The sequence below is a fragment of the Candoia aspera genome, chromosome 10 (assembly GCF_035149785.1).
Source record: "Candoia aspera isolate rCanAsp1 chromosome 10, rCanAsp1.hap2, whole genome shotgun sequence".
Taxonomy (NCBI): Eukaryota; Metazoa; Chordata; class Lepidosauria; order Squamata; family Boidae; genus Candoia; species Candoia aspera.
The window spans coordinates 19,742,942-19,754,441 of record NC_086162.1 but is presented as its reverse complement, the minus strand read 5'-3'; the positions used below and the strand labels follow the sequence as shown (position 1 = coordinate 19,754,441).

The window sequence follows — 11,500 nt, the reverse complement described above, 5'->3', positions numbered from 1 at the left end:
GCTGGGCTGAGAACGCAACCCTAGTCAAAGTCAACCTGATGGCTTCCACAGCTGAGGGTGGACTTGAACCCAGGCTGAGGCCGCGGCATCTAATGATGTCAAAACAGTGACATGATGTTATCATCACCAAATGCCAGAATTGTATCCTTGCATCACAAAGTCTAAGTATATCAGTTATGGCATCTGTGTGATTTTTTTTTTTATTGTATGGCATAGCAGTTCGGTGTTCATGCTGCTTTTTCTTGCTGGGAAATCCTTGTGAGGTCCAGCAGCCAGATGTGTAGACTATTTAGCCATGACAAGTCATGTTGCCCGGGGTGCACCATGAGGAGGCTAGTCTACATTGCACCGAGTTGGGCTGAGAGAGAGGGACTGGCCCAAGGTCACCCACCCGGCTATCATGCCTAAGGCAGGACTAGAATCACAGACTCCTGGTTTCTAGCCCGGTGCCTTAACCACTAGACCAGACTGGCTGTCATCTGTGTGATGACATCATCCTACATGATGTCATCCTTGGCCCGCCTCCTTGCCCCCCCTTCCCTGTGGGCATCATGAATCCAGGCCCACCTAGTTCTTCTCCCCATCATAGCCCTTATGCCAGAGTGGATGGGCCACCTTGATAGATCAAAGGAAAATCATGGCATGGAAACATGAGGCATCAATGCTAAGTGCTGGAGAACACGGCATGGAACTGACCTTCCCACCTTGCTCAGGTAAATTCCGAGTGGCCACAGTTAACTGCCCTGGTAGTCACTTTGTGAATCAGAAAGCCTCACCAGCAACCATTTTGTGACTGTTCCCGCAGCAGGGACTCCAACTTCCAATTTTCTATTAAGAAACTAAGTTTGGGGAATGGGTCTGTGGGGAAATGGACTGAAATGGTCAGGGAATCCAGAAAGGATACAATATACTTGTACAAAACCGTTTTTTTCCCCCAGACGAAGCTGCTGTGTCTTCAGGGAGATCTCCTGTTCTCAGAGCTTGTAGATGTGCGTTTTGGAGGATGCTGGGGAGGGGGGCAATCAAAGAGGTGGGTGATAAGTCTACAAAGGCACCAGTGGCCACTCTGGCAAGGACCTTTGGAAGCCGGATCTCCAAAACAGCTGGAGAAGGACAGTCTGGGGTTCTGTGAGAGTGGGATGCACAGATTTGTCCTCCCAAAGAGGGTAAGTCTTGGCAGCATCTGCATTTACACCCTATGCTGTGCCTCAGTTGGGGTAACATGGTTTGCTCCAATTACATTTGTGCAATCTGCTAAACCAAACTATGGTTTGCTTGAAGCCTTGTATGCCAGATGAATCCAGCTAGTCCGGTTTTTCAACAACTGATTTACAGCTTAGGTAAGACCAACCAATAGTAGCTTATTCAATAAGCTATGGTTAAGCTAACCACAGCTTGTGGACTGAACACCACCAGTCAAGGTGTGGCTGGCCAAAGGGAAGCCCCACCAGCTTCCTGGCCTGATCAGAGCATCAAACCTGGTTCTTTTGGCTGAACTCTGTGGCTCTGCTCCCTGCATGAATTTGACTCACTATAGCAAGTTAGCAACTCCCAGACTGGGAGTTGAAGTCCACACATCTTGAAGTCAGTCAGATTTAGAAACACTGCACTATAGGGAATTTCTGTGAGTGTGTTAAGAAAGGTAGCAGCACATCCTGGACTTAGGACCAAGCTTCGCAGGCCTGCATCACTGCAGAAACTTTGGTCAGGCGAGAGGAGATGCTGGCTAGCCCAATAGCGGCGGGGGGGGGGGGCGAAGACCCCAGACCGAGGATGGGCAGCAGGCAACGTCGGAAGGAGAACATCGGCTCTTCAGTCCTGCCTTTGGGCTCCCCAATGCCTGGGAGAAGGGTCCACTGCCCTCCCGCTCTCCCGCCGTCCCTTCCCTCGTCCAGCGGTGACATCTAGAGGCCTCCGAGCATGTGCTGAGTGCTGTCCCGCCTCAGCGCACAGCAGAGGGGGAAATGAATCCCGGTCCCTCCCCCGCTCCCCTGCTCTTTCTTTGAGCAACCGGAGGGAGCAGGACGCGGAGTCGGCGGGGTGGGAAGACGGAGGAACGCGGGCAGAGGAACCGCGGAGGGGGGCTTAGAGAGCAGCCACGCGGTGGGGGGGGGAGCGCGGCGGGGGAGACCCCCTTGGAGGCAGCCCGGCTGGGGAAAGTCAGCAGGGCGGAACTGGGGCGAACAAGGCACAGCTTCAACCCCCCCCGTTTTCTCTCTTTTTCCTGCGGGAGACCCCCCCCAGGCAGTTTTCGAGGGGGCCTCGAGGAAGGGCAGCGGGGGGATCTCTCTGGGTTTCCCCAGCCGTCTGCGTGGACGGGCAGGGAGCGCCCCCAATCCCCCAGCCCCGCTGCAGTAACAAAGAGCCCCTCATAAATCAGCGGCGCCCCCCCCCTCCAGACCTTCCCACCAGCCTGCCATCCCACCTACCCATTGGTGGTCCCCCTCCGGCCTCATTTGCATGCCCCGCCCCCTCCAACGCAGGCCGCCTCCTGATTGGCCCATTCGGGGGCGTCCCTCATCTCTGCCCAACTGTCTGTCAAAATTTTCGAGCCCTTCGGTAGCTTTCTTTCTCCCCCCCCCCGTTCCTCCTCCTCCTCCTCCTCCCCCCCCCCTTATGAGATGCAGCAAGGCTGGCGGGTTGAGCGCGAGAGCCAGCCCGTGCCATCCTCCGCCGTCCCCCCTCTTTTCTGCCGCTCCTCCGGCCGCGGCTGCAGAATTTCCCGCATCTCCATCCAGGACCAGCCGGAGCGATGAACCGCGTTCTGCTGGGCGCGCTCCTCTACAAGATGGGCTTGCTCTGTCTCTCGCAAGGTACTGCCATCCCGCCGATCGGTGCCGGGGGGGGCGGGGGCGGGGGAAGACTGGGGACCGGCCGGCCGGCCGGCCGGGTGTTTGCGTGTGCGTGTGCGTGTGCGTGTGTGTGTGCGGGTTGGGGAGAGGGTCAAGCCGAGCTGGGAGTGAAGCCGTGCGCGGACGGAATACCCAATGCGTCTCTGGGCACGCGTGGGTTTCTGTGTGAATGCGCGCGCGCGCCGCCGCCAGGAATCACAACAGGGTTGCGTGCCACGAAGGTAGCGCAATCGTACCTAGGCATCTTGGGGGGGGGGGCTGAGTCCCCGCGAGGCACTGGCTCCCCCAGACATGCCCGCTGCCCGCGCCCCCCTGGGGCAAAATCCCGGTGCACGCGTTTCCTCGAGGTCTTGCTCCCCGCTCTGCAGATTTGTGTCACGTTGGGTGCCGCGGCTGCATGCCTTCGGAAACCCCCTTCCCCCCTCACTCCGAGGAGATGTCACAACAACTGCAGGCGTGCTGTAGGAATGCACAATTGTGGCCCCTTATGAATATTCATCGGCTACGGGAGTCTTCCTTCCTTCTCTTTCGCGGAAAGCGCAGTGTGCCTGTCAACCCCGCTCTTGCGCGGGCTCCGGCTCTTCCTTCCCTGCCGTGGGCGGCAGTGGAAAGATCAGACCCAGCTGGGGCGCGAGCTGGGTGAAGATCTGCAGAGGGTCCTCGGCAGAGAAACCCCGGGCGTGCGGGGTCTCTCCGAAGGGAGGCGGGAAGGCGTTCGCTGCTGAGAGAGAGCGAAGCGGAGCGCTTTGCTGCGGTCTCCGTGCAGTCCTTCGCTGCTGGACGGAGTCGTCTGTTTGGGGGAAAAAACAGAGCCACAAAGGCAGTTGTGTAATGTGCGCAGGACTCGGGAGAGAGTTGCAGGGAAGAAGGGTGATGGTGTAGGTAAGGCTTCTGCTGTCTGGAGTAGAACCCAAAAGAGAGATGGAAGATAGAAGCGGGGAGATCCGGATGTATGTCGCCAAGGGATGATGAGGTCTGCAGAGCTCCCAGGGGACGTGCCAAACTGCAAACCTATAGTAATCAGGCTTACCTGGAAGTTAGGCCTGTAGAACTCAGTGGTGGTGTTCACACAACATACTTAGCCAGGACTGGGGCAAACTTCATAACTGGATTTGCACAACACCCGAAGCTGGGGTAGTGGTAATCTTGATGTGTTTGGCAGGTTTTTTTGGTTAGTGTGTTGTGTGAACTCAGACCCATTTGCCAGGATGTGCTTCAGTGTGTTGTACAAACCCAAGAAATGGGTTACTTCAGTAACCAGGTAAAGGTTGCTATGTGAACTCAGCCACTGGGTTCCCTATCTCCTGCCCTTTGAACTTCACATTCCATCCCTGGGGTAAATCTCAAACCAGCATCCCAGGCTTTGGAAGTAAACAGAGCTGCTATCATCACGGCATAGGCATGACAACATCACAAGGACTGACGTGATTGTGATTTGAACAATGGTGCCATGTCCTGGTGCAGGCGCCAGGACTGGCATTGGAGTGGGCTCACTGGCACTGATAGGAGTTCCTTGAATTTGCAGGGCTGTAGATCACCCTAACTCTAAAGGCTTTCCTGATTTCACAACAGCAGGAGAAATCTGCTTGATCTGACCAAAGTTCTCTATTCAAAGATCTATTACTCAATTGTAGCAAGACATCTCCTGTCATTTTCCCTGACATTTGTCATTTGAGGATATACTATCCCTGAAAGGGGAAGTTCCATTGAGTTATAAAACCCAGCTGCTTTGCACAGATCTCTCTTTTCTTGAATCTCCCTAAGCATTTCCTAAAACCCATCTTAGTGTTAATCTTAGTCTCTGATAGTAATAATATCCCATAGTAGTGGATTTGATGGAGTAATTCTGGATGGTTGGTGCTTTCTTGATGCAATTGCCAAGTGATTTAACTAAGAGCATCTGAGTTCTGGTACTGGAGAAAACAGAACTCTCTCTTTCCAGATTTACAAATGGTGCAACAGCTAGTGTTGATATTGATAACATTTTCATGAGCATCATGTTGATTGCTCGGCTTTGCCTGGGCCTCTGTTGATGCTGAAGTTCTGTTTTTAGAATTGCTCAGTTGATCATATTTGCAGATGGTTGATTGGCATTCTTAGCATGTACAAGCAAGAGTCTTGTGGAACCTTGAAGATGAGCGAATTCCTCCTGGCATCTGTTTTTCTTGGCTGGCTCGTATGCTGCCAGCCGTCAGATCCATCTGACGGCAGACTTGCTTGCCTTTAAGATACTACTGGGATGTTTGCTTTTGCTGCAACAAACTCTTTCTGGAAAGCTGAACCCAAAGATCCAGGAATGCCTTTCCCAGGAAGGCCTTCTCCAGTACTTCCTTATTGAGCCATTACAGAGAAGGTCCAGAGAAGGTCCCAGGGGCTTCGTGCATGGACAGAATGTGTTCTAAAGTCCACCTCCTTTGGAGAGCAGAGGGTTCTCGTTGGTTGGCAGTGTGGCATTGCCAGACAGACCCTTTTGGTTGGTGCTCCAGCAGTGGTGTCATTCGACTGAGCAGTTTTATTGGCAGAGCTGGATCTGGGGAGCTTCGATCTCAATATGATTGGCAGTGCAGGGAGCTGGTAAATCAGAGAGTATTTTGGTTGAGCACACAGGATTGGCATCATTGGGTTGAGACAAGGTAATGAAAAGTCCAAGTGGTGGGACCACCAACCTTGTTCTGCCTACTGGAGCAGCAGATGATTCTCCAGCACACTCCAAAGCCAGAATTGAAATTCTGCATGACCTGGAGAGAGGTCAGGATGATATCAGCCTGGGCTTCGAACAGATAAGGTTGAGGATCAGTGTTGGTCTTCGGCAGAGGGCTACTGTACAGAGGTAGCCTTGAAGAAGGAATGCAGGAACAAGGATGGGAAAATAAGGGGCAACTTGGTTCTAGGGAAGGAATAGGAGTGAGAAAGGAACTAAGGGGGCAGAGGGAAACTGGCAGGCCTTCAAGGTTCTGTTATTATATCCTCCAATAATACAATAGCATTCCTATCATCCCCCCGTAGGGGAGAGATGGGCGGTGAATAAATTTATTAAATAAAAAAATCTTTGCACTGTCTGTTTCCTAACCTGGCCTACCTCAAAAGGCTGGCAGCTTCTCTGATTCAAAGGATCAAATGGGAATGGTAAGAATGCTACTGTCACTTAAGAAGATACCATAAAGGGTTGGAGGGGACAAATAGTCAGCTCTGGTACCAAAATTCTTCTACCTGCAAATGTTAGGAACTGAAGCTTAACATTCATCTCCACCAGGGGTTCCTAACGTCCCTCGAGTTTAATCTTAACGTACACACATGCCCTAAAAATCCAAGCACCAAAATGAACACCAATAAATAATGAAAACAATGCAATGAAACTTTGGGAAAGGTGGATTTACTGTAACAATGTGCAACTAAGTTTCTTCATGCCTCCCCTGGACTCTGTCTGCACCTCCCCAAGGGAGGTTCACTTCACAGTTTGAGAAGCCCTGATCTACACAGCATCCAAGAGTTTGGGCCTTCACTCCTCTTAATATTGCTGCTGGTAGAATAAAGAGAGCAACCGAAAGTAGGGTGATTAGTACAGTAGGCAAGAGGTCGGCAGGATCTCTAAGCTGGACTCCAGTTTGGACAAGGAGGGAATGGCCAGATCCATAGCACCCATGGCACTAAAAGCAGAAATGCTCGAAACCAATCCAGAAAGCAGTATTGTGACTGAAGCCCAGATTTGTAGGTTAGGAATCCCTTGATCAGAGGACCTAAGTAGTGGGACCTCCAGAACTGGTAACTCCAGAAATTTCACTTCCACTCCAAGGCTATACTGTTCTGACACGAGGTGACCACCGAGCTTGAATCCATAGAGAGGAAGAATGTCTTTTCGAGTTTAGGCCAGTGTTTACCAGCCTCAGCAACTTTAAGACGTGTGGACTTCAACTCCCAGAATTCCCCAGCCAGTAGGCTGGCTGGGGGATTCTGGGAATTGAAGTCCACGTGTCTTAAAATTGCTAAGGTTGGGAAACACTGGTTGAGGCCATCAGAATGTTTCTAAATCTCTCTGGAGAAAACTGAAGGTATACCTTGCCCAGCATTCAGTTTCCAACAGAGCATTCAGTTTCCCAGATGCTTTGGGGAAGTAAATAGGGCCTAAAGCATAGAGCCATCCTCTGTTATTCATAGTTTTGGACATTGGAAGGTAACCTATCATCCAGCAGGAGGCTCTCTTCTGATAAGAGTTGAAGCAAGGGGTTGCAGAGCTACAACAGCCTGAACAGATGGCTATCTGTTGGGCATTTTCTTGTGGACCTTCAATGGTGGAGAATCCTCTGTTCTTCTTATTGTCAAAGTGCTGTGATGGCTAAGAAGCTTCTCTTAGTGTTCATCTAAAATCTACCTTCCTGTACTTCAAGCCCACTACTGTGGAATGAAGATAAGTCACCAGCCTCTTTTATATGGCCCTTTCAGATATTTGAAGGGCACAATCATTTCTCTACAGGGATCAGGTTTACCTACTGTAAACCATGGTTTGACTCACCTTGCTGTACTGAATAGTACTGTTTACACCAGTGTCTCTCAACCTTGGCAACTTTAAGATGTGTGGACTTCAACTCCCAGAATTCCCTAGCCAGTCAGCTGGCGAATTCTGAGAGTTGAAGTCCACCCATCTTAAAGTTGCCAAGGTTGAGAAACATTGGTTTACACTAACTAGCAGAATTTTTCCAGGGTTTTAAGCAGGAGATGCAGAGACCTGCTAATTAGTCAACAATCATACCCTGGAAGGGTACTAATAAGATCCCTGCTGCTCCCTCCCAAGGGTATCTGAGAAGGATCCAGCAGGTGTAGATGATTCCTTCTTCAGAACCATCTCACATGATCCTGTGCCAAAATCAGTCTTGCAAGTTCAGAAAGGGTTTCTTTCCTTGTAAAGGAGGCTTCTGTTGTTCTCAGGGTGCTTGAGAATTTCTTTCTAATGGTTCTTTGTGCCGTGTTGGAGCTGCATTCTTGAAGGTGGAAAGGGGCTTCTACTGGCAAGGCATTGTCTTCTTTTGCACAACTACAACACCAACAGTAACAGCTTTGCTCTGAAGCCTCCCTGGCTGTCCATGTTTCTTTCACAAAAAAATCCCAGGAGACAAAGTCCTCCTGATGTTTGTTGGAATTTAATTGAAATAGAGAAGGCTATAGATAAGATATTCACACACACACACACACTTTGTTCACTTCATCATTATAAATAAGTATAAGAATCCCACCTTCCACCCATAAAAAGTTCTCCAAAATTCTCTTCTTCCTTAGAATTCCTCAACCTGGTGCTTTTTAGATGTGCTGGAACTGCATCTCCCAGAATTCCCAGTCAGCCCGGCTAACACTGGCTGAGAATCGGGAAGTTCTGATCCCGGCACTTCTGAAGGGCATGAGATTGGAGAAATTAAAATTAATGGTTCGAACCAGTTGGGGTTATTCACATGGCTGCTGTATGAAACAACATCTTGTAATTAAGATATATGTGGAGAACTGAATAAATACTAGAATGTCCAACTCTATTCATGAGATTGCAACAACATCCTTTCTTCTTGCAAAGAAATTTTGCCTATCCTCTTGCACAGGACTAAATGAGAACTGGTAGGGAAAAAAAGGGTCAAGAGTATTTTTTCTGCACTGCGCTAATCTCACCAACCAATACTTATTTGAGCAGTGGGAAATGAATAGCAAAGCTGAGCAAGACTTCTGTGGCTCAGGAGGTGGAGAGAGGTGTCTCATTGTCTTATCTGTTGAAGTGGAATAAATTATACATCGCAAATTTGTTGTTGTTTAAGCTGGTAAGAGTTGGGAGCGTCCAAGCTGGATTGATACAGTTCATTTCCATGGTTTGGTTTGAGGCCTTAGGACATTGCAAGCTACAAAAATGCAGGATGAAAATAACGAGATAAGCTGATCAGCACAATTTAGATCACCAAGTGGAACAAATGTGCCTTTTTGCAATTAATCAGATTGCCTAGTACAGATTTGAGATGAAACTGATCAGCCTTTGGGTAACTTTTGGATCAACATCACTTTCTTAGAGGGATCCCAGGTTGTCTGCTGATTTAAGTCAGCTGTGGATCTCAGGACCTGGGGAAAGAATAGGAATGAATAAAACATTTCCACCACAGAATTACAAAGCTAAGTGTGATTATGCGTCCTCCAAAATTGTCTGTCTGTCTGTCTGTCTGTCTCTCTCTCTCTCTTTTTCTGTATTTGGTGTAGTGGCTGAAGATACCAGGCTAGAAACCAGGAGACCATGAGTTCTAATTCTGCCTTAGGCACAAAGCCAGCTGGGTGACCTTGGGCCAGTCACTCCCTCTCAGCCCTAGGAAGGAGCCAATGGCAAATGCCCTCCAAAAATCTTACTAAGAAAACTGCAGGGCCCTGTCCATGTAGTCCCCAGGAGTCAAGACTGACTTGAAGGCCTTAAAAAAGAAAAGGAAATCCATAAAATTAATAAAATGAAATGAGGTACTTGAGAATCCAAAACTGAGTATGAAGAAAAAGCTATATTCAAAGACTTCTTTTAAAAAATTGTCCAGTTTCAGCAAGTTTTCTTCATTTTGCCTATGTCCCACGTAATGAATTGATGCTGTTTCTGTGATGGGAGCACAGATGTATCTTTTGATCCAATTCCTCAGAACTCTTGGCCTTTTTTGTGAAGTTTGAATAAACAATTCCAAGCACATTTGACTGAATCTGTTAGAAACTATTTTCAGACTTTTGCAGTGAACAAAGAAAGATCAGAGATAATGCAAGAGGGTCCTGAGAACGTTGGGGGCTAAATTTGCATATGTGTCTCCTCCGACATGGAATACTTAAATTTGATTCAGTTCTTAGAGCCGTGATCAAAGTCCACCTTATGAGTCTTCCATCTTAAACAGGTGGAAATCTCTTTTCTGAAAGGACTTCTGGAGGATAAATCTTGTAAAAGAGGAAAAGGTCCTGTGGGACTTAAACACATTTAGGAAGGGCATCTGTCCTAACAGCCAGGAACCACGCTGAGACAAGGAGTAGGTCTCTAGTGTTTTATTACTGCTACATAACAGAGAATCCTAACAAACTGAAGAAGCGTGGGAAAACCCAGACATATAAACCCCAAAGGCTAAGGCGGGCCCGATCTGTGTCTCTTTGAATGGCCACCTAATTCCTCAGTACTACGCATGCACTTTACAGCCTGGATGGGAGCCCCCTGCTCGCCATCCTCACTCATGACAGCATGCTCAGACATGGTATTAACTAGTGTTTTGTGAATGGCCACTTTCAAGAAAACAATTATCCTTTTCTGTACTTTCTACACTGCTTTTCCCCAGTTTAACATCCCTGCCTCAACCATGGTATGCATGTACTCAGGATAATACTCCATGCAGTCAGTGAAGGAACTAGAGTCCATGAAGGTGATTGATTGATTGATTGATTGATTATGTGCCATCAAGTAGGGGTTGACTCTTAGCAATTATTCATCAAGGTGAATGCCATAATGAAATAGTAGTCTTTAACATGCTGCCAAGACTCTTTACGGTTAGTAAGATGACTATTAGGGGTGTTTCACAGGAGAGGGGAGGTCAAAGGTCACCATCTTGACTTTCTTGACCTCCCGCCATGGGTGCCCCTGTCATTCATCATCTCACAGACATAGAAAGGAGGTTTATGCCTCCCCTTTCCATCCCTTGTATCTTTTGGGTACCAATCTAAGCCTTTTTTCATCGATAGATCAGCTGATTTAAACAGGCATTGCATCAAGTTAAGATTTCTTCAATTAAGTAGCAACCCTAAAGGCCCAAGTTAATTAGCACCAAAGCTGGAATATAGGGTTCTTCTATTATTTTGGGGAACGAGTCTTATTAATAATCCAGGCATGGGGGAGGGCATTTGGATTGCTGTTCATGATCTGCCATGGGAATGCTGATGATCAAATAGGAAATGATTGCCAGATTCAAAGAATTCACAAAACCAATTTAACGTACTTTTTAGATGTGCGTTACTCCAGCAGGAGAATTTCTTCCCACCCCTCTGCAAAAAGCATGAGCTAACATTGACAAGAGCGAGGAGGGACAGGATCCTGCTTTTCAAAGAGGAGAAAATGAAATGGCACCAGATGTATCCTAGCCTGAAGTCCTCTTCCAAGTCCAGGCCAAGGCTGGATACTTCAGTGTTATTGTTGGTGCTGATATAGTCACAGGGCAAACGATTTGACTGTAAGGCTGTCACTCCCCCACCCCAAAAGGTGATTTGCAGATTTCCCAGAGCTTTTCTTCACTAAGCTCAAAGCCTTTCTTCCGTGGACAAGTTCATTATACCTAGTCGTGCTGACACTCCCTTTGAATTTGTCCCCCTCCTAAAATGGAACCATTACGTACCACTGGGTTTCACAGCAAAATTGAATTGTCTGGAGGATTTCTTTTTCAAGTTTCTAGTCCTTCCATTTCCCCACCCCCATCCCTATCCCTGCCCAACCCTCCCCCCACCATAATCCAGGATTCTCTACCTCCCGAGCATGCTCATCGTTCCTCATTGAATCCCTCCAGGAGAGGCTCAACTTTTACTGGGGTTGAGCTGGGACCAAGAAGACCCAGGCTCATGTCTCCCCTCTGCCACAGAAGCTCCCTGGGTCACTTTGGCCCAGCCTACCTTAGAGGGTTGTTGTT

General features: G+C 48.5%; 1 protein-coding gene across 2 annotated transcripts in view; it reads left to right on the top strand.

The window, feature by feature from the left end:
* Positions 1–2,627: 2,627 nt before the first annotated feature.
* Positions 2,628–11,500, top strand: part of IGLON5 (IgLON family member 5) — a 91,763-nt gene continuing 82,890 nt past the window's right edge. For both annotated transcript variants that reach the window (XM_063312214.1, XM_063312213.1), the window contains exon 1: positions 2,628–2,813. In XM_063312214.1, coding sequence (XP_063168284.1) covers positions 2,753–2,813 — 61 coding nt within the window. In that variant the 5' untranslated portion in view covers positions 2,628–2,752. The remainder of the gene's footprint in view (positions 2,814–11,500) is intronic.